Source organism: Amblyraja radiata, chromosome 16 (assembly GCF_010909765.2).
Source record: "Amblyraja radiata isolate CabotCenter1 chromosome 16, sAmbRad1.1.pri, whole genome shotgun sequence".
Classification (NCBI taxonomy): Eukaryota; Metazoa; Chordata; class Chondrichthyes; order Rajiformes; family Rajidae; genus Amblyraja; species Amblyraja radiata.
In genome coordinates, this window is record NC_045971.1 from 9,124,009 (window position 1) to 9,147,191 (window position 23,183).

At 44.5% G+C, this 23,183-nt stretch overlaps 1 protein-coding gene across 8 annotated transcripts in view; it reads right to left on the reverse strand.

Annotated features, from left to right (window-relative positions):
- rara (retinoic acid receptor alpha) overlaps positions 1-23,183 on the reverse strand; it is a 541,920-nt gene that overhangs the window by 178,186 nt on the left and 340,551 nt on the right. For 7 of the 8 annotated variants that reach the window (XM_033035045.1, XM_033035043.1, XM_033035044.1 and 4 more), the window contains one exon: positions 15,998-16,517. In XM_033035045.1, the coding sequence (XP_032890936.1) occupies positions 15,998-16,172 (175 nt within the window). In that variant the 5' untranslated portion in view covers positions 16,173-16,517. Of the gene's footprint in view, positions 1-15,997; positions 16,518-23,183 lie in introns of those variants that run through there. The other variant, XM_033035051.1, reaches the window with a different exon arrangement.

Genomic DNA, 23,183 nt, shown 5'->3' on the forward strand with positions numbered 1-23,183 from the left:
GAAGTAGACTTGATGGGCCAAATGGCCTAATTCTACACCTATCACTTATGACCTTATAAACCAAAACCCACTCAGAAGGCAACGTCTTGACATCTGAAGGCACCAAGTATAACTTCTCATGTAGCAGCTCCCGTCCAGTCCTAAAGGGATTATCAAAGGACCCTCTGTCAGTTCCAAGATGTTCAAGTGGACAGTAAAATCGCTGGCTGAAATGTGTGACTTTTTCCACCTGCGAAATTTTTACCTGAGCTGCAATCCTGTCTAAAGAAATATCTCTGCAAAGTAGTCAGATTTTGTCTTTAGCTTTCCTGGAGAGATATTCGACTGTTATGGTTTTCCATAGTTGAATTGTAAATACTAAAGTTCATATTTTTTTTATTCTGAGCATCACTCATCAGAGATTCTTAGTCCATTCGAACAATTCACATTGCCTAAGGTTGAAGGAAGGAACTGCAGATGCTGGTTTAAACCGTAGACACAAAATACTGGAGTAACTCAGCGGGACAGGCAGCATCTCCAGATAGAAGGAATGGGTGACGTTTCGGGTCGAGATCCTTCTTCAGATTCATGCTGTCTAATTGAATTGTCTAATTGAACTGATTTAATAATGCAAGATTTTTTTTCTCCCGAAATCCTTTGATTCCCATCGAGTTTAAATGTCTGTCAATCTCTGCATTGAATATACTCAGTGACTAATTCCATGGGCCTCTGGGATAAAGAATTCCAATGACTCGCAATCCTTGCAAAAATAAATACCTCACTCCCATCTGAAAAGAGCAACCCCTTAAACTAAAAATGTGTCCCCACTGTGGGGAAACATACTCTTCACATCGTTCCTGTTAATCCCCCTCTGAACCTATAAGATCATTGGTCTCCTGATCTACACTCCACTAGGTATCGCTCAAACCTCCACAACCTTTCTTCACTTGTCAATGCTATCAATCCAGAAATCAATCCAGAAATCAATTAATTGGGCAGTCACGGTGGCGCAGCGGTAGAGTTGCTGCCTTACCCGGGTTCGATCCCGATTACAGGTGCTGTCCGTACGGAGTTTGTACCTTCTCCCCGTGATCTGCGTGGATTTTCTCCGAGATCTTCGGTTTCCTCCCACGCTCCAAAGGCGTACAGGTTTGTAGGTTAATTGGCTTGGTAAATGTAAAAATTGGCCCTAGTGTGTGTAGGATAGTGTTAATGTGCGGGGATCGCTGGTTGGTATGGACCCGGTGGGCCGAAGGGCCTATTTCCGTGCTGTATCTCTAAAACTAAAACCAAATCCAGTAAACCCCAATGCAAGTAAACACTTCAACTATGGAGAACAAACTTGTATGCAGTATTCCACACAGAGTCTCAACAGTCTGTACCTTGTTTGCAAACTTTGAAGCATCAATACCCCACAGCTTTAATTGTCCACACCCCTAGTAACACAGCCAGATCTTCCATTCGCCACCCCAACTGTGCCTTAAACGAGAGGAAGAGTGTTATGGAGATGGAGAGGTGGGCAGCAAATTCCACAGATGAAGGCCTCAAAAGCCAAAAGTGTTGCTCATTCCAATTGTTTTTAATTGAACAGTTTAAATTGCTTTAACGTTGGATCAAGTGAGGAAGGGAGAGCACCGCATGTACTGTGTACGCCAGGGTTGATCTGCATTTGGCTTGGAAGTCACCATGCACATGACTTAGGCCCTTGCAGGCAGCTCGGGGACACTGGGGAAACCAGTAATGTTGAGCATCCTCATGTGCAAGTGCACTGGCAGAACGACATACAGTTCCAGCTACCCCATGTGAAGAAGGGTCTTGACCCGAAACGTCACCCATTCCTTCCCTGCAGAGATGCTGCCTGTCCCCGCTGAGTTACTCCAGCATTTTGTGTCCACTCCAAAAAGTTGGACGTGCAGAATGAAAAAATTAAATTCCACATCTCAGTCTGTCATACATACACGTTTAACTCTGATGAGATGCTGCCTGACCTGCTGAGCATTTTTCATATGTTTTTGTTTGATTTCAGTTTTGCAGCATCTGTAATGTTTGCATTCCTTTCCTTTCCATCCCACTCCCCTGTAAATATCTCTAAGCTAATTCAGCCCCCACCACTCCCACTGTCACCCCACTTTAGATTATAGAGCTACAGTGTGGAAAGAGGCCCTTTGGCCCTCGTTCACCCCGTACACGAACCTACACGCCGGGGACAATTTATAATTATACCGAACCCACAGACCTGTACGTCTTTGGAACGTGGGAGAAAAACACATGCGGTGACGGGGAGCGCGTACAAACTACGTACGGGCAGCACCCGTAGTCAGGATCGAAGCCAGGTTTCTGGCGCTGTGAGGCAGCAACTCTACCGCTGTGCCACCCTACTCTCGTAACCTCCTGCTAAATGAATTACAAAGTTATAAATCTAATGATACTTTTTGACTTTTGAAGGACTACTTGATTTGAGAATTAAGGGGCAGAAGTTTAGGGGCAACATGAGGGGGAACTTCTTTACTCAGAGAGTGGTAGCTGTGTGGAATGAGCTTCCAGTGGAAGTGGTGGAGGCAGGTTCGATTTTATCATTTAAAAATAAATTGGATAGGTATATGGACGGGAAAGGAATGGAGGACTATGGTCTGAGTGCAGGTAGATGGGACTAGGTGAGAATAAGTGATCGGCATAGACTAGAAGGGCCGAGATGGCCCGTTTCCGTGCTGTAATTGTTATATGGTTATATGGTTACTCGTGTATAAAAAAGAATGCAGGAATGTCTTGCCTATTCTTTCCACGTTAAAGGGACAAATTCGGAACATCAACAGTCTTATCAGTCCTGCTATAAGTGTATCATTACAGCTTTGGCCTTTGCACTCCTTTGCAATCTGAGGCTTGTCGTCTATTGCTGAGAAACTACTTTAAATGCCTGTGCAATGGAATGACATGAAGCCAAAAACAATAGCATTTGAAGCCTTCAATCCCATTGCAAATAGAGATAAGCATTAAATAAACAAACAGTTAAACGTGTGCACAGTTCATTTGCTGTGTATCTCTCCCTCTCCCTTCCTGCCCACCAAGCTAAAAAGCTGCAAGATATTTACAGAGCACAATCAGGAACAATGCTCCCCGGAGGATGGGTTGCCATGCCAGAAGATAAACACAATAATGACTCTGCACACCTTTCCGCTCTCTAGGACCAAGCAGATAAACAGGCCTGCACTGTTTTTTAATCCTTGGGGGTTTACCAAAGAGATTAGACGATTTAATACTAACAGAGCATTCCTGGGGAATTTACTCAAGTAGTTTCTACTCAACCATGTCAAACCTCTGCAGAAATCAAAAACACATCTTTCTTGTTCAAGGTTATGAAGATATTATGTCTCGAGTCCCATTCATTGCTTGCAGGAGGTGGGACACGAGAGCAGAGACACAGTTGGAAAGCCCTTCAACCTTTTCTAAATTGGAATTCTGTGGGCAAGAGCAAAGCCGTGCAGATCAACTGTGTAATTTCATAAATTGCAAAAGGTCGTTTGAGCCAAGAACTCTTTTCATGCTGAGCCTGTGACAGCACCATTAATTTTACTTTTCAAACAATGGCGGGGCTGGTCTGGACCTCTTTCAATGTTCTGAAACGGTTGTTGGTCTTTCACAGCTGGCAAGCTCTGGAATGGCAGAACCACCAGGCTAAATAGGCCATCGACCGCAACACTGCTGCAGCTCGATGCCAGAATACGTTGGGGAAATGTAATACGAGTACAGAAGCAGACATCACATTGCCAACCAATGAAGAACTTGGCACGGTGATGTCTTAAACATTCTCTTGAATTACATGATCTTAAGTTACAAATTACAAAATACAAATTAAAAAAAGAGCATTCCGTGACTCGTCCAAATTGCCCCTCTTTATTCTCAAGAGTAAAACACCGTGACTTAGTTATTAACCTCACCTGAAAGTGTTTTTATACAACATAATGAAGCACCTTTTCGTCCTTTTTGTTAGGCCTTTATCCTTAGCCTGGGGCTTCGGCAGCGGTGAAGCCTCGGCGGTGACTGGGCCTTGATTGTGGTGAAGCCTCATGGCGGCAACCAAAGATCCTGTAGAGGAGCAAGATAGACCACTCCTTCTAAATGCAATGGGCTGACGTGTAGTACGCAACGGAGCGGAACGTGGGCCTTTTTTTCATCCATTTCAGTAACCCAACCCAACCCGACCCGACTCGCAGTGTAATCAACGTTGCGGGGGAATAATTTGTGTTAATAAATTATAATTCTGAAAATGTGGAGAAGATTTTTACCAAAGAACTTTTATTTTTACGAGGATGTTTCCGTAACCGGCTTCCGTCTCTGCACTAGCTCCGCACTATGGGATCTTTGGCGCGGTGACGGAAGCCGGTTACGGAAATGGGGCCGAAAATTACCCATGAATCTGACCTTGACCGTACTACGTCTTTTTCGTCGAGTGATCTATCTTGCTCGCTATAGGATCTTTGGCGACAGCGAAGCTTTGCGGGTCGACCCGCGGTCGATGAGAGCGTGCGGGAACCACCGCGGGGGAGGGGTGGACGGGGAGGGGGAAAGAACAATGGAGGACACAGCGTGGGGGGACAGCTGTGAGGGAGGGAAATGAACAATGGAGAATGGAGGAACCGGCATGGGGGGGGTCTGCCATGAGGGAGGAGGAGTGGGAGAACAAAGGTGGGCCCGGTGTAGGGGAGAACAAAGGAGGAGCCGGCGTACTTTATAACATTGTCAGCGCCCTAGGTGCCACTATTTGTATACCTTGGGTACGCAAGCAAAGAATTTCACTGTGTGCCTTGTCACACGTGACAATAAAGTATTCCCTTCCATTTGCTGTTTGTTTTGATTAGTGCAAAAATAGTTAGGCTTTGTCATAATGCCACTAGAAGGCCCGTTTCTAGGCAAGTACCAGTGATGCCCTGTGAACAAATGTTCAAGAAGGAACTGCAGGTGCTGGAAAATCGAAGATAGACAAAAGTGCTGGAGAAACTCAGCGGGTGCAGCAGCATCTATGGAGCGAAGGAAATAGGCAACGTTTCGGGACGAAACCCTGAAGGAAATAGGCAACGTTTCGGCCCGAAACGTTGCCTATTTCCTTCGCTCCATAGATGCTGCTGCACCCGCTGAGTTTCTCTTTTCTCCAGCACTTTTGTCTACCTTATGCTCTGTGAACATCTCTTGGGACCTGGAACTACAACACCTGAAAATCACTCAGATCGCCTTCCCTCTGGCCAACACGTAGAACCTCCAAAGCAATCCAAGTCTTAATCCTTATTGCCTTAACACGTATCAGCATTACAGTCGCACGTGCCAATCACAACCTGAACTCTTGCAAATGTGGCCTTTAGTCCATTTGGCCTTGCATCAGTTTCAAACTTATTGTTCAGTACGTGACAATCCTCTTTCACAATCAAAATCAGTCGCAGCCAAAAATAAAACCATTTCATTGTGAGCCACCTACAGAATTTAAAATTCTCACACTTAATAGCAAATCCCTCCAAGACCTAACCCCTTCCCATCTCTGTTGCTTCCTCTGGCTTTAAAACCCTGTACAATGTCAGCCCCACACGCATCCATAATGCCCACAAACGACAGATGGCACAATGGGCTAAGTGTTCGGCTGGCAACCAGAAGGTAGCCGGTTGGAGTGCATACTGTCGTTGTGTCCTTGGGCAAGACACTTCACCCACCTTTGCCTGTGTGTGAATGTGTGTGAGTGATTGGTGGTGGTCGGAGGGGCCGTAGGCGCAGAATGGCAGCCACGCTTCCGTCAGTCTGCCCCAGGGCAGCTGTGGCTACAGAAGTAGCTTACCACCACCGAGTGTGACTGAGGAGTGAATGAATAATGCGATGTAAAGCGCCTTGAGTATTAGAAAGGCGCTATATAAATCCCATCCATTATTATTATTATTATTACCAACCATCACTTTAGCTAACTTTGCGTCTGCACTGGGAAGTCCTCGTTAAAACCCATATCTAAAAACCTTTTAGTCTTATCACAACAAATCAGACACGAGTTGAACTGCCTGATATCTTCTCTTTGGCTCACTGGGCAAAAGGTATTCTGGAAAAAAACCTTGGATCATAAACTAGTTAAGGGTGCTATAAAAACTTACAAAATTCTTAAGCGGTTGGACAGGCTAGATGCAGGAAGATTGTTCCCGGTGTTGGGGAAGTCCAGGACAAGGGGTCACAGCTTAAGGATAAGGGGGAAATCCTTTAAGACCGAGATGAGAAAAACATTTTTCACACACAGAGTGGTGAATCTCTGGAACTCTCTGCCACAGAGGGTAGTTGAGGCTAGTTCATTGGCTATATTTAAGAGGGAGTTAGATGTGGCCCTTGTGGCTAAAGGGATCAGGGGGTATGGAGAGAAGGCAGGTACAGGATACTGAGTTGGATGATCAGCCATGATCAGATTGAATGGCGGTGCAGGCTCGAAGGGCCGAATGGCCTACTCCTGCACCTATTTTCTATGTATCTATGGATCTATGTAGCTGGTGCGGTGAACATACAAGGAGCTTTCAGGAAAAGGCTAAAAACAAACAAACGTGCTTTTCCAAGCAAGCCACTGTCACTGTTATAAATACAGAAATGAGAGGGCTGGCGGTGTACCTTAATGGTGGCGAGAAGGCCAAGAAGATGTGGGAAATAGAACATCAAGGGCCTGCCAAAACAAAGTATCTTATTATGAAAACCTCCCTAAAGTGGAGACATCATTCTGCCAAATAACACACAGTGCTTGGATCACAGCAAAGCCCGCTGAAGAGTGCTGTAAGTCTGAGGAAACAGAATCCTTCTAGGCTGTGCATGTGGTGCTTACCCTCCATGGATTGAGTTCTCTTGGCAACATCCAGAACAGGCACATGTTTCCAGTCACATACACCCGCGTAGCAAACATAATTTTCTGCACACTGCAAAAGCGAAAAGATACATTTCACTTTTTCTGAAGATTAGAGAATAGGAACAGCTGGTCGCCGGATAGATTGATGGGCGTGCTGTTATATCCTGCACCGTGCTAGCTAAAAGGCGCCACATTCAATTGACACGAATGGGAGGACACATGACCAATGCATGCACACACAAACACGGCGGCACCGAGGTAGAGTTGCTGCCGTACAGCGCCACGGACCCGTGTTCGATCCTGACTACCGGTGCTGCCTGTACGGAGTTTGTAAGTTCTCCCCATGACCCACGATCTCCGGTTTCCGCCCACACTCCAAATAGTTACAGGTTTGTAGGCTAATTGGCTTGGTATAATTGTAAAATTGTCCCTAGTGTGTGTCGGATAGTGTTAGTGTGCGGGGATCGCTGGTCGGTGCGGACTCGGTGGGCCGAAGGGCTGGTTTACGCACTGTGTCTCGATACTAAACTGCACATCAATGACATAATTTTCAAGACTATTTTCCACACATCTTCATGAAAGCACATGTGGAAACAGTTCTTGGTTTTACTACTTGTATTATTTGCTCCTTATCTACGACTATTTAACATTTGTCCATTACAAAAAAACACTGACGGATTAAAAGTAGAACAGGTACTTTTTTAGCTTCTGAAATTTTATTTTAATTGGTGGCGTTTAGTTCAAGAAAAAAAAAGGTATAATGGGGAAGCACAAACCAGGGGACATAGGTTCAAGGTGAGAGGGAAAATATAGGAATAGGAACCTGAGGGGCAACTGTTTCTACTCAGAGGGTGGAGGGTAATGGAATGAGTTGCCAGAAGATGTACTTGAGGCAGTTACTATAACAACATTAAAAAAATACTTGGACAGGTAGTTGGACAGGAAAGGTTTAGAGGGATATGGGCCAAATGCGGGCAGGTAGGACTAGTGTAGATGGGCCATCTTGGTCGCCATGGATGAGTTGGGCCAATTGGCCTGTTCCTGCGCTCTATGGTTCTACGACTCTATAACAGTGTGGAACTTGAAAGCTTCACAAGAACAGGACGAACAACAATAAATATATTTCTCTAGTTCCAGAGCACATCGCAAAGAGTAATTCTCAGTTGGAGCATTAACGTGAGTTTTAGACGAGAAAAAAAAATGTTAAAAGCAGCTAACTAGTTCACGTCAAGAGCAGATCGGAACACATTGAAATAGGCAGAAATTGGATTTTCAAATATTGCCAAGGTCCCTCTTTGTCAGCTGAGTGAAAGCTATTTGCTTACAGTGGAGATTGTCCATTTGTTTTATAACAGTCAGCAGTGTCAAGAATAAAAGGCACGCACAGATCTTTTGAGTGTTCAGAACACATGGGAGGCCAACGACCTTCCCATTGCTCAGTCCGCTGCCAAATTTCGCCATTGTCTGGGCCCGGTGAAACCTATTGCAACCTACCCATAGAGGTCCTGGGCCGCCTCCATCGTCAGACTGAAGCCACACGCAAACTGGAGGACTAGCACCTCATATTTTGCTCGGTCAGCTTACAACCCAGTGTGTTATCACCCATTCCCCAGCCAACAATGGGCCATTATGGACTCCACCTTTCCTTGGTCATTTGTTTTCAGCCCTGATCTGTTCTGGCCTTTTCCTACCTCCAATTCCCCCCCCCCCCCCCCCCCCTTCTCTACTTTCAGTCTGAAGAAGGGTTCCGACCCAAAACGTCACCCATTCTTTTTCTCCGGAGATGCTGCCTAAGAATAAGGAGTAAGCCATTTAGAACGGAGACAAGGAAACACTTTTTCTCACAGAGAGTTGTGAGTCTGTGGAATTCTCTGCCTCAGAGGGCGGTGGGGGCAGGTTCTCTGGATGCTTTCAAGAGAGAGCTAGATAGGGCTCTTAAAAATAGCAGAGTCAGGGGATATGGGGAGAAGGCAGGAACGGGGTACTAATTGGGGATGATCAGCCATGATCACATTGAATGGCGGTGCTGGCTCGAAGGGCCGAATGGCCTACTCCTGCACCTATTGTCTGTTGTCTATGGTCTATTGACGGCTGGGTTACTCCAACACTTTGTCTGTCTGCAGTTGCTTCCTGCAGCATTAAGAGTGAATGTCAGGAAATGTTGGTACTCAGAGCTCGGTTGCATAACAGGGGACTGCACTGATTAAAGCGCAAGGCATCTGGAAGATCAGAGGCTTGGTGATCAGCATGAAATTCTGTTCATCTTGTCACCTCCGACAGGATTTGTCAGTAAATTCCGGCAGTGGATCACACAATCCCCAGCTCATTATGTCAACAGTTAAATACTTGCAAAGGAACACACCACGCTGGCGAAATAATTTGCATCGCAAGTTCTAAATGAGGCCAGCATAGAGGTATTTAACTGGACATTATGGAGAAATAAATAAGTGATAATGCTTAAAGGGCTGGAGCAGGATCATTTGTCCATCTCCTGACATTTGCTAACTGTGGACTTTATACAGAAATGTTTCCCTTTGGAACAATCCCATATTCTTGTCCGATTACTAGCAAATTACAATTAAAACACAAAGTGTGTGTGCTATAACACCAGGATAAGCGTTCAACCAAGAAAACCAAGCCCAAAGCACTATATAAACTGATCATACCAAGGACAATAACTAACTCCATATGCAATAATCAGCTATCTACAAACACATTAAGAATGAACAGGTCGTGTAGATGCAGGTATATCATTGGGGTTTTCAAGTGGGCACCTGCCTCCACTGGTGTCTCATTGAGTTAGACCCACGACACCTCGAGAAGACTCAACTGTAATATTACTGTAGATTTATACGGCAATCCAATAGAAAACTATGCAAATCAGGGTGCTCAAATCTTTATACAAGTCACTGTTTTACATCATAACAATGACTACACTTCAAAAATACTTCACCAGCTGTGAAGAGCATTAAGTGAGTCACTGTGAAATCTCCAGCCCCCTTGTAAATGTGCTCAGATAATGAAATCTTTATCAACATTTATCCCTCGACCAACATGTTTCGCCACATCTCTTATTGTCCGTGCTACTACGCTGTTGCACATATTCGCTGTTACATTTCCTTACGCAGCACCAATTACCCACTTCAAATGCATTCCACTTGCCTTCCCTGTCCTGTCTTACATGTTCATACACAAAAACACATTAACAGAGAATTACCGGGATAGCAATCAGGAGCAGGATTCCTGCCCATTGCTCCCCATTGTAAACTGGGAGTTAAACACAGTTGTTCTGCTTATCCACAACTCAGGCTAATCAGCAACTAAATATGGATTGAGGATATTTGAACCCGGAGGGTTTCTGGTCTGCTTGGGCCCGAGTGAATGGTTACACTATCAGGGGAAATCTACTTACTAACAAAATTTGTGCGTGGACTTAAAACTGAATTAATTACTGTCCAAACAACTCATTGTAAGTATTGGCACAATGTCGTGTTGATTACATTCTGATTTAATCAACAGATCTGATTCTCCTACAAACAGCTGACAGAATTGTGATGACATAACAAAGAGCAAAATGTGTTTCAGCTGTTCAGCTGTCACCTCAAATTGCATAATGGTTGAAAACAGATCCTCAAAATAATAGCGGGCTCACTCAAAATCGGTGAAAAGGTGACATTAGTGTTCAAAATTGCAATCAAGCCCTCAACCAACTGATCGTTTTTTGTGTTCCATTTCAGCAACATCCATAACAATTTATTCCACATTTATTTATTCCTCTGACTTTTTAATTAATCAGAATTATTTGTGCCCATGATAAAGGTACTACTGAGAAAACTTGCATTCAAATCGTTACACGCCATCCTTTTACATTTATACCAGCGACCACACTTCGAAAATGCTTCCAAAGCACTGAAGTGATTAGGGATGTTCTGAGGATGAAAAGGGTTCTTGATAAATGCATGCCCTTTTTCCCCCCCAAGTTTAGTTTAGTTTAGTTTAAAGATACAGCGCGCAAACAGGCCCTTCGGCCCACCGAGTCCACGCGGACCAGCGATCCCTATACACAAACACAATTTACAATTTTTACCAAACCAATTAACCAACAAACCTGTACGTCTTTGGAGTGTGGGAGGAAACCGGAGCACCCGGAGAAAACCCACACGTTCTCTGGGAGAACGCGCAAACTCCATGCAAACAGCACCCGTAGTCAGAATTGAACCTGGGTCTCTGACGCTGTAAGCCAGCAACTCTACTGCTGCGCCACCCCCAATTAATAGCCTTAACCCGCAGAACTGCAGCCTTGATGTTTAAACAGGCATGCCACAAGAAATGGTGGTCGGTTGGACACCTGTAGACTGCAAGTGGCTGTTCTTGTTATTCTGCCCCCAACTCGTTCCGTATCCAGCACCTCCTCACTGTTAATGGGAGGACTGGCATCGGTTTACCTGGAACTGAAAGAGTACTTCAGTCCAAAGTACTGCGTCCAGATGTAACCTATATTCAGAACGGCTGCGATTTACTTTTAAAAAAAAGTGAATTTCACATGCAAGCTATTTCAGAAATCTTGAATCGAAAACTGCCACCTTACCCCCTAGGAAGAGGTCAGAAATTGGAAAAATACAGGGGAACAGAAAATGAGAAGAGCACAGCAACAAGATAAATCCTTGAACAGTCAAGGCACATAAAGGAAAGCTTAGGGACACTGCCCTCCATATGCAGAGGTCATGCATCCTGTAGCTTTGCTGCCATTAACTAGATGGCCCGACTGTAAAAGCTAAACTGGTGAGAGCAGAGAGATTATTATTGTCAAGCTGGCCATTTCATTTAAAACAAGACAAATCTATAAACGTAGAGATTTGACAGAAATCTAAAATTAAAAGCACATTGCAAAATGCCAAGATAGTAAGGCTCTCAAACTCGGTCTGCAGGGAACTGTAAAGTACACGTCACCAGGAAAAGAGGAAGTCTTGTCCCTTGACCTTCAGGAATCACTGCTGCTCTGAGAGAGACATTAATGTCAGCGCGTTATGGGCCTGTCCCACTTACGCGATTTTTTTTCAGCGACTAGCCGGCACCCGTCATAGTCGCAGCAGGTCGCCGAAAATTTTCAACATGTTGAAAATCCAGCGGTGACCAGAAAAAGGTACGACTCTTTGGGCGACTACTCACCACCATACAGGCGTCGCCCCGCGATGTCGCGTAAGTGGGACAGGCCCATTAGCACTTCAGCCACAGTAGACTGCCACTCAGCAGCTCCTTAATGATACCTTGAATTTTCATCAGGACTGAAGAGGACAAGTGGGACTCTGGGGATGTCCCAGTTTCTAATGAGCTGCTTGTCATTTTACAATGGAACACCACATAGAACTGAACATTAAAGTTTTGACTGGCAACTTCATTTCTTTAAACTAATGTAATTAGGGGCGGCCCAGTAGCGCAGCGTTAGAGTTGCTGCCTTACAGCGCCAGAGACCCGGGATAGATCCTGACTACGGGAGCTGTCTGTACAGACTTTGTACGTTCTCACTTTAGCCTTATGGTGCTCTGGTTTCCAACCACACTCCAAAGACCTACAGGTTTGTAGGTTAATTGGTTTCTGCAAATTGTCCCTAGTGTGTAAGCTAGTACTAGTGTGCGGGGATCACTGGCTTTCGTGAATGGTGGGCCGAAGGGCCCGTTTCCATGCTGTATCTCTAAACTAAACCAAGGCACGAGGTTATACACACCAAAGAAAAACCCAAAGTAAACATTAAAAAAGATTTAGATTCAACTTCTTCAAATTCTCCAGAGTAATGAGAACTTGCTTTTAGGTCATATGAAATGGGGCTTTTATTCTCGACTTCTATATTCGAAGGAAAGAACTGCAGATGCCGGTTTAACCTGAAGATAGACAGAAAAAGCTGGAGTAGCTCAGCGGGACAGGCAGCATCTCTGGAGGGAAGGAATGGGCGACGTTTCTTCTGAAGAAGTCGAGAATAAAAGCCCCATTTCATGTGATATAAAAGCATGTTATCATTACCCTCAAGGATTTGAAAAAGAAGTTGAATCTAAATCTTTTTTAATGTTTACTTCTTCTGAAGAAGGGTCTCGACCCGTAACGTCACCCATTCCTTCTTTCTCGACTTCTACATGTTGTTCTGAAGTATGCTTCCCCTCCCTCAATCTAATATACGGTTCTGCCTTTGCCATGCACAATCCTACAGTTAGAATGTGTCATGTTAGCAGAGATAAGAAAGTTTCACTTTCCAAAGATGCTAAAATCTATTATGGCCCTGTTGGTAAAAATGCAGGCTGCACAATGTCAGATTGCAGTTTGGTTAACTTGTGAACCATGATGGGTTGCGTTCCTCTGGACGACTGAAGAATGGGCAACAGTTAACCGAAAATGATCAAAAGTTACTGTGGACACGAGGGTGGAAGTAACTTGAAATTCTCACCAGGATGATGAAGTCACTGGTTTAATCCATTTGTCCTATTATTGTACCAGCTACTTTCTTACTGGGACACCATTCCAGCCAGCACCAGATTACTTTTACGTCTCAGTACACATCAGTCTGAGTAACAGAATCGGATTTGGCAATTATATTCCCCCTTGACAGAAAGTCCACATATTTGGTTTTAAGTTTTATTATTATGTATATTTTGGGAAAACAGCGACGAAACTGTAACTAAATACAGGTTTCTGCAATTAAAGGTATTGATGGCACTGTAATAAATACAAGTTTCGACAATAAGGAAAAGCGAGTGCCAAAGAGAGGAAAATCAGAATCTGTCTGTGGATTTATGTTTGTCATTTGATAATCATTGGTTTGATGACGGGGCATTCACTGGGATTTTCCATGTTCATCCATTTTAAATGGCACATTTCTTTTTAGTTTAGTTTCGAGATACAGCACAGAAACAGGCCCTTTGGCCCACTGAGTCCGTGCCGACACTATCCCACACACACTAGGGATAATTTTACATTGACACCAAGCCAATTAATATACATACCTGTACGTCTGTGGTGTGTGGGAGGAAACCGAAGATCTTGAAGAAGCCCCATGTAGGTTACGGGGCAGAAGGTACAAACAAGCACCCGTAATCAGGATCGAACCCAGGTCTCTGGCGCTGTAAGGCAGTAGCTCTGCACCACCGTGCCACCCCGAGCATGCCCATTGTTTGGGCACTAGACCCAATTTCATCAACATGCATCTAGTGCCAGTAAGACAGTGTAGGAAGGAACTGCAGATGCTGGTGTACACCGAAGATAGACACAAAATGCTGGCGTAACTCAGTGGGACAGACAGCATCTCTGGAGGGTAGGAATGAAGAGGGGTCTCGACCTGAAAGTGGGTGTGGAGAGAGTGAGCAGCATGGTGGCGGGGTGAGTACCGGGCCCGCCCCTGGTGCACCGCGCGTGGTGTTGGGAGTTCTGCGGCTCCCCAGCCCGTGTAACGCGCTTGTTTAACCCCCCCCTCCCTCTCCCCCATGCCGTGATTCTACCGCGCCGACCTTGCGTTAAACTTTACCCCACTCACGCGGACAATCGGCAGAACGGTCACTGCGAGGGTTTACTCTCCTGATTTCGGCGATGCAAAGATCCACGCGGACAAGACGATTTTCTCCACTGAAGCAGACGGCAGCAATGTAAACACCACCGTTGAGTTTCCCGGCATGTAGACACGGACTTCCTACATTACCATACTGGCCACACATCAAAAGATGTCTCAATTGCTGTGTAGGACTTTGGGATATCCTGAAAACACTAAATAAATGCTCATTCTTTCTACCCGGAAACCCATCCAACAATTACCAGTGATGTTGTCTCTTATCTATCCTGCACAGACTGGCCCAGGGGATCAGGAGAACATTATTCAGCAATTCTGCCAGTCTAGGTCATTACATAACATTCTTCTTTCGTAAGTAACATGGTTCTGCTGTATACACGCAGTTCAAACAGCCTTCCAGCTTCCCTGCCTCTATTCTAGGTCCCTAGGGTAGAGGAGTGGTGCAGTCTCACCATGTTAACTGCGGGGCTGATGAAATATCTTGCAGATAAATAAACAAACAAAGTGCACGCTCCACTTCCTGTTGACATGGGCATGAAATAGGTCTGACTTGAAACAACTCGTGTCTGTTAGTGATCCAGGCTACAGCTTTAGCTCTCAAACTACTCAGATCAAAGACCGCGCGGTACGGTGGCGCAGCGGTAGAGTTGCTGTCTTACAGCGCCGGAGATCCAGGTTCGATCCTGACTACGGCTGCTGCCTGCACGTCCCGTCCCCCCCTTCCTGTGACCTGCGTGGGTTTACTCCAAGATCTTCGGTTTCCTCCCACACTCCAAAGACGTCCAGGTTTGTAGGTTAATTGGCTTGGTATAAATGTCAATTGTCCCTAGTGTGTGTAGGCTAGTGTTAATGTGTGGGAATCACTGGTCGGCGTGGACTCGATGGGCCGAAGGGCCCATTTCCGCGCTGCATCTCTAAACTCAACTAAACCAACACCATCAGCTTTATTATTTATAAACGTCACTCTCCTCCTTGATGTTTTGACAAATGAGCTGTAAGGGCGCAGCAATTGGGTAAAAATATCAACAATGTTTTGGAATAAAAGCAGTCAGTTTGTGGTTCTAATGTTTGAGCAACTAATGCACTAATCAACACACAACGACTTGATTTCACCTTCATTTTGCGCTGTGTTTATGTGTGAATAGCTGCGAATGTGTGGGCTTCAAAACCAGCAAAAAAATAAATTAATTAAAAAATGTTGGGTTGCCCTATCCACCAATTTTAGTTCCCATTGGAGCCCGAGTATTGGGAACTAGAGTAACACGACAATCGACAACACAACATATAACCTCGACAACTTAACAACAGTTTCAATGATTTCATTTGGAGCAGCTGATCAACTTTTCCACACCTTTCAGAACTTCGTTTCCGATGGCCCCCAATTTTGCAACCAAAAACCAAACCGTTTTGAATGAAAAATACATTTTAAAAAAACACATTGTACTGACAACTCACTAAGAACGAGGAACACAAATCATATACATCGTCACGGCGGCAAAATCTCTTCAGTCATAATCCAGGGACTGGAACGTTTGCACATTTGTTAAATAAAAAAAAAACAGAAGCAAACCATTTGCTCCAAAACATAGTGGAAAGACAAATGACGTCATGTTACTTACTTGCAGGTGAAGGAGTACTGTAGCCACTGACTGGAAGCTGGTGTTGCAGTCCGTTTATGGATGGCGGTGATAGACCTCCCAGGACCGGCGGGAAGAAGAATGGATAGTGGGGCACGGGATAACCATTTACATGTCCACTGCCCGGTGGAGTGCACGAACTTCTGTTGCTTGACATGATGAAGCAAGATGGTCTTTACATGTGCACCATGAATGGTCAGTACATCAAACTGGAGAAAGGCCAAGAGACACTCAAGGCAACGGCAGCCTTTCTCGCGCAAATCGTCTTCAGAAACACACGGCGTTCATACCAGAAGTTGCAGAAACAAGTTGCCCAAAAAGAAAAATGTTAAAAAGTCAGTCTTGTATTCCTTATGGATGGCAAGCCTGTTAGTCCGCAAACTCTATCCCAGTGCTATCTTAACGCACATCGCAGCTGAACTCTTGAGGGGGAAAATGGTCTTCAAGGCTTGGTTGAGGCCTTCTTCTCCACTAAATCCAGGCCAGACTGGGCGTGCCTACACTGGAAAAGAACACAACTGTAAGTCCAGAGGAAAACTTACTCAGAAACAGTGAATAACCAGAGTTTTCAAATTCATATCAAATGGTAGAATGGGCAGGCAGGCTCTATCCGAGGCCCAGTCCAGAAAACAGCAAGAGTTAGGGAGGAGAGTAAAGCTGCCCTTGTGTGTGTGTGTGTGTGGATGTGTGGGCCTTGCAAAGTTGCTGAACAGTGTTCAGAATAATTGCTCCTTTTGTTCTGTAGCATTTGGTTTTAAAACATTCCAGACCTACCACATGCAAATGAAACATATGCAGAAGTTGAACGAGGATGCTTGAAATAGTAGAAATTCATCCCAAGCATCCCATCCCCTCCCGAAACCAATTGCTGGGAAGAAACTCAAAGTCGGAATATCATTTTTCTGGGCACACCAAATGCTGAATTGTTTTCTCAATTAATTTAATGTCTGGAGATGAGAAATAATTTGCTCAAGATGTTTTTAAAATCTTTGTTTGCAATGTGCGGCCTATCTTGTTCAAAGTAGCACTTTCAAACACGGAACAGATTACAAAAGTACTCAGTTGGAACAACATCCTTGGCTGGTGATAAATATGAGCATAAACCCACACTGTTGACCACACAAACTTGGACCAATTTCAAACAGAAGAGCAAACCCGTATTTCCATGCGATAAAAATCCTCATCCATTAGTTGCCCACACGTGTTTATTAAAAGGACTTTCAGATGTATCTGTGGTTAAAAAAAATAAAGCTTTCTCACTGCTCATAATGATCAGTATTGATCGTAATTGAGGGGAAGTCCAGCAAAGGCTATCCGAGAATAGTGTTAATAGAATCTAAAGCAGCCTAAGGTAGCAAAAAAGGTAAAATACCACTGATATCGCCATCCTTGCACATTAACACTATCCAACACACTAGGGACAATTTACAATTTTACCAAAGCCAATTAACCTTCAAACTGTGAGGGCCTGCCCCACTTGGCGATTTTTTCCGCGACTGCCGGCGTCATATCAGTGTCGCCAAAAGATTTTGAACATTTCAAAATCCAACGGCGACAAGGGAAATGTTGCGACACTTGATAAAACACCGCGCGTCATACGTCATCACGCCGCAAATTTTTCAGTGACCTGATACGCCAGTCAATGATGCCGGCAGTCACTGAAAAAAATTGCCAAGTGGGACAGGACCTGTACGTCTTTGGAGTGTGGGAGGAAACCGGAGAACGCGGTAAAACCCGCGCAGGTCACAGGGAGAACGTACAAACACCACACAGCACCCGTAGTCAGGATCGAACCCGTGTCTCTGCCGCTGTAAGGCAGCAACTCTACTGCTGCGACCCCAAAATCTTAGTCTATCTGAGACTCTACATTCAAATGGTTCAGAAATTCGAAGCAGAACCTCATGCAGTTGGAACACAGACAGGCTCCCGTGCACAATCACATTCAGTTTAGGTCAAATTGATCCATTCTGATGGTAATTCCCCATTGTGCCCAGTGAAGGCAGCTTTCAGGCAGTTTGGGTGCCAGGAGATGTTAAATTACCTGCCAGATGTGTCTGCTGTGGCATTCCAATCTTAATCTACCAATTTAGATTTCTCCTAGCCAGTTGCAAACTCCAACAGATTTACAACTCAATAGAAACCGAGAGATAAGTCTTGAAATAGAAACATTTTGAGTTTTTATGTTGTTTACATTCCTACATTTATTCCTTAATACAAATGCTTAATTAAATGCAGAAACATTTCATATCTGATCACTAAATTCAGAATCAATGTGAAGTAACTTGCATGCCTGAAAGCAGGGATTTGATTCTTAGACTAAATCAAATGTTCATCTGCCGTGAACATTGATAAAGCAAATTCATTTGATCCATGCGAGTGAATTTCTAAACATTAACCCGACAAGGTTCATAAGTTCATGTGATAGGAGTAGAATTAGGCCATTCAGCCCATCACATCTACCTCGCCATTCAATCACGGCTGATCTATCTTTCCTTCTGAACCCCATTCTCCTCCCTTCTCCCCATAACCCCTAACACCCATACTAATCAAGAATCTATCTATCTCTGCCTAATAAATGTCCATTGATTTGGCCTCCACGGCCTTCTGTGGCAAAAAAATCAACAGATTCACCACCCTTTGACTAAAGATAAACAATGGCAGTTGATGGGAAGTTAAGGTAAACGAGAATGCTGGGAATATTTAGTAGATCACACAGCACAGGCTATTTTTTATATGAACAAAGAAAGGCAGGTTTATCTGAGGTTGAATTTAACACCGAGTCCTGAGGGCTGGAATGTGCGGAGTCGTAAAGGAGATATTGTTCCTCCAGTTTATATTGAAACGGCATGACATTGCAGAACAATGTAAGAGGCCAAAGCAACGACCTCTTAAAACTGAAAGCAGAATTAAAGTACCAAGCAACTGTAAACTCAGGGACTGAATGGAGGAATTCCAAAAAAAATGGTTAGCCAATTTGGCGTCTCTACTGTAAGAAAGCCACAGAGGTACACACCAACAGAGGTACACACCAACAGAGGTACACACCAACAGAGGTACACACCAACAGAGGTACACACCAACAGAGGTACACACCAACAGAGGTACACACCAACAGGGGTACACACCAACAGAGGTACACACCAACAGAGGTACACACCAACAGAGGTACACACCAACAGAGGTACACACCAACAGGGGTACACACCAACAGGGGTACACACCAACAGGGGTACACACCAACAGAGGTACACACCAACAGGGGTACACACCAACAGAGGTACACACCAACAGGGGTACACACCAACAGAGGTACACACCAACAGAGGTACACACCAACAGAGGTACACACCAACAGGGGTACACACCAACAGAGGTACACACCAACAGGGGTACACACCAACAGGGGTACACACCAACAGGGGTACACACCAACAGGGGTACACACCAACAGAGGTACACACCAACAGAGGTACACAAAAACAAGTGAATCGCTGTTTCAACTTGAAGGTGCGACTGGGTCCCACTTGAATTCTCCCTCCTTACACTCTGAGCTCTCTGTCTTTGGCCTCTCACATTGTTCCACTGAGGTTGCGCCATTTCAATATAAGGTCAGAGAATAATAGCTCATTTTATAGACTCGTCACATTCCATCTCAGGACTCAACGTTATATTAATTATTTTATTTCATCTTGTATTCTCTCTCTCTCTCTCTCTCTTTCTCTCTCTCTCGGAAAGGAAAAAAGCAAACAGACTGGTGAAGTCTCTCCTAAGGTTGAAAGGGACGATCTCATGAGAAGGGGAGCTGGGTGCCCATGATGATGATGAAGGAACCAGGGAGTTTAGAGCTGAATAGTTCCTTTTGGAATCTATAATTAGAGGAGAGGAGTTGAAAACACATCTGGCGAGAGGCTATGTTGCAGATGGCCAGAGGTATAGCGGATGACCCGTTGAATGTGGGACTGGAGGGGTGTAAACCCAAGCTTTGCTTTGGGTGAGAAGAGGTGAGAACAGGAGTGCAGGAAATGGAAATTATGTTTATTGGAGTCTGGACAATGATGGTGCAGCAGACATAGTCGAGGAAAAAGTTAGACAAGCCAGAAACACTGGAGTGCAAGGTGCCATCACTAGAATGCACTCTATATGGTATATGATATAGGGATTTCGAAGTGAGTTTTTAAAGGCAGGTCGGAAGGAGATGTGATCAAGATACTTGCGGCAATCTATGGGCATGTAATGGGTATCCGCTGATGAGACAGAAAAATCTAAGGGAATAGTTGAAGGAGGACCGACCATGTGAAAGAGATAGCAGGGGTCAGATGGGGGGGGGGGGGGATGGAATAGGCAGCAAAGGTGGTTAAATGGTGAAGTCTTGCATGCAGGCAGAAATTTGCACTGATATAGTCACGAGTACATTGGGAAAAATGTGATGGTAGGAGGCTGAGGGCAAATGAAACAATGATTTAGTTCCACATAGCCACAAAGAGATCGGCTTCGCACGTTCATTCAGTCTGTCATTGCAAGCTATGTTTATTTGTGCGGCCTGTCTCGCCTTGGAAGTACAAGGTACGGCAGAAACAAGAAAGGGAATGACAGAACAGCATCATTTTCTTGTCGTACCTTAAGGGTAACCAAAAATTGAAATCAAAAATCAAATCAGTATTACCAGGAATGAAACTAATAATTTAATTTAATTTTATTTGTAGTGACTCTTGTGTTGTTCTGCGTGAACATTTCAAGCATCAACGTGCTTGCTTCTCTCAAACTCTGTTAGGATTGCGTTTGCTACACATACAAAATAATAACCAGGTTGTCAAATGACATGTTACCATCTTCAGCATAATTATGCTGTACTCTTTAATCAAATATAGCAGCATTTGCAATTTTCAAATTGGGAAAATAAAAACTAGTCAACGGCTCACTTTCAAAACATTTTACCGAAGGGTACATTCCACTAAGACTAAGCTCTCTGTTTTCTGTCCTGAAACTATTTTGCCTCATTTGTTTGGAAAAATCATGGAACATGCTTAGCTATTCCTAAACAAAACGTAGTTTAAAAATGATGAACAGAAGTTTCTTTGGTTTCAACATGAACCACAGCAGGTCTCACGCTGAGGATTATATTTGCCATTCTTTTCATTCACAGCAACGAACTGTATCATCACTTTCGACTGTTGCTGATTTGTTTTGAACACTGCAGTTCTTTCTTGCTGATGTAGGCTGCATCGGACACAATTATAGGGATGTCGACTGAAGTGGTGGGTGATAGGAACATGCCTGTGTGACCACTTAGCTGCTTATTTAAGCTGGTTGCTAACGTCGGCGGGTCAACGTTGTACCTTTCATCTGCACCACTTTAATGTCATCCCAATATTAAATAGTACTGCTGAGGACAGCAGGACCAACTGTAAAAATAACATCTGAAAGCTCCACCCTGTTAGCTGTGTCTCTAATGGAGTCTTAAACGTGCTGGAGGTTGCTCTTATGTGAGTGGACAGACTGAATCATCTGGACGAAGGACCCAGGGGAAAGAGAAAAAAAAAAATCAGGTGGAGAAGACGTGCGATTAGGACAGAAAAATCACGCCACCTCCATTGCGAGTCTACATTCCTCTCCATTCAGGCATCCTTTGAAGTCTAATATACAAGGATCGAGTTCCCATGCAAGAAACTCTATCCTTGCACATCATATATTCACAAGCTGCTCAAAGATCACTATTGAATTTCAGCTTTTTAAAATATTTATACGATTAACAACTTTGAAAAACTGGACTTTCAGGCACGGTGGCGCAGTGGCAGAGCTGCTGCCTCACGGGGCCAGAGACCCGGGTTCCGATCCTAACTATGGGTGCTGTCTGTACGGAGTTTGCACGTTCACCCCTGTGACCACGTGCGTTTTCCCCCCGGAGCTCCGGATTCCTCCCACTTTCCAAAGACGTGCAGGTTTGCAGGTTAATTGGCACGTGTAAACCACAAAAAGTGTCGGGAGTGGGTGAGAAAGTGGGATAACATAGAACAAGTGTGAGCGGGAGATCGGGAGAACAGGAACGGGGGAGATCAATGGAGAGAAGGAATGGGTGACGTTTCGGGTCGAGACCCTTTTTCAGTCAGGATTTTGCCCAGGTCACTGGAGAGGAACAGAGATTGTGGTTGATTTGCTCTCCTTAATCCTGCCACACAAAGGTCACAGGGAGAACATGCAAGCTCCACACAGACAGCACCCAAGGTCCTGAGCAAACCCGGGAATCTGGCGCTATCAGCTGTGTTCAGCGGGGTCAGATATCTTGCTCTTTTGTATGTTCATACACTGTGAACGTGAAGCAAGCCTCCAAAAGATAAGATTAATCACACTTGCAAAATCTTACTCTAGAATAAGGTCATTGCCTTCAGGGGAGCACGAGAAGTGTGGGGGGGGGGGGGGAATGATAGAGTCAGGAAGTGGAAGAAAATGGCAGCATCACCTCCAGTGGAAGCATATAATAGCTGAGTGCTACGTCAGGTCTGAACCATAGACCAGTCATGCAGGACTGCCATCAGAGATGATATTACAGACTTCACTGTCAATGGCCAAACCAGATTCAGATCAATTTACTGTCATTTACCACAAGATGCAATGGAATTCCTTGTTCACACGAAGATCAGAGTAAACAATATACATAGTAATGATAGATATAGCAATAGATATAATGTGCAATACAGGAAAATAATATAAACGTTGCGATGCAATCTAAACTAACGCTAACAGATACTAAAGTAATGACGGAATAATCAAATGAGGCAAAGTACCCAGGAAAGAGATGATGGGTTCAGGAGTCCGATGATAGTGGGGGCTAAGCTGTTCTTGAGTTTGGATGACCGGACTTTCAAGCTCCTGTATCTTTTCCCAGTATGGAGAAGAGGGAAAAGGGAATTGCCAGGGTGGCAGGCAGCTTGACAATACTTCCAAGCCTTCTGATGCAACACACGGTGAAGATGGACTGGATGGAGGGAAGTGACAAGCCCGAGGTGGACTGGGCTGTGTCCACCATTCTCTGCAGGTTGGTCAGCTAAGGGCAAAGATGGCGGCATACCAGGCTGAGATGTTTACAGTGCATCTGCAGCTTCAGAGAATCCTCATGGATATGCCCAATCTTTTCAGCTGCCTAAAAAAGTACACATACGTTGATCCCACA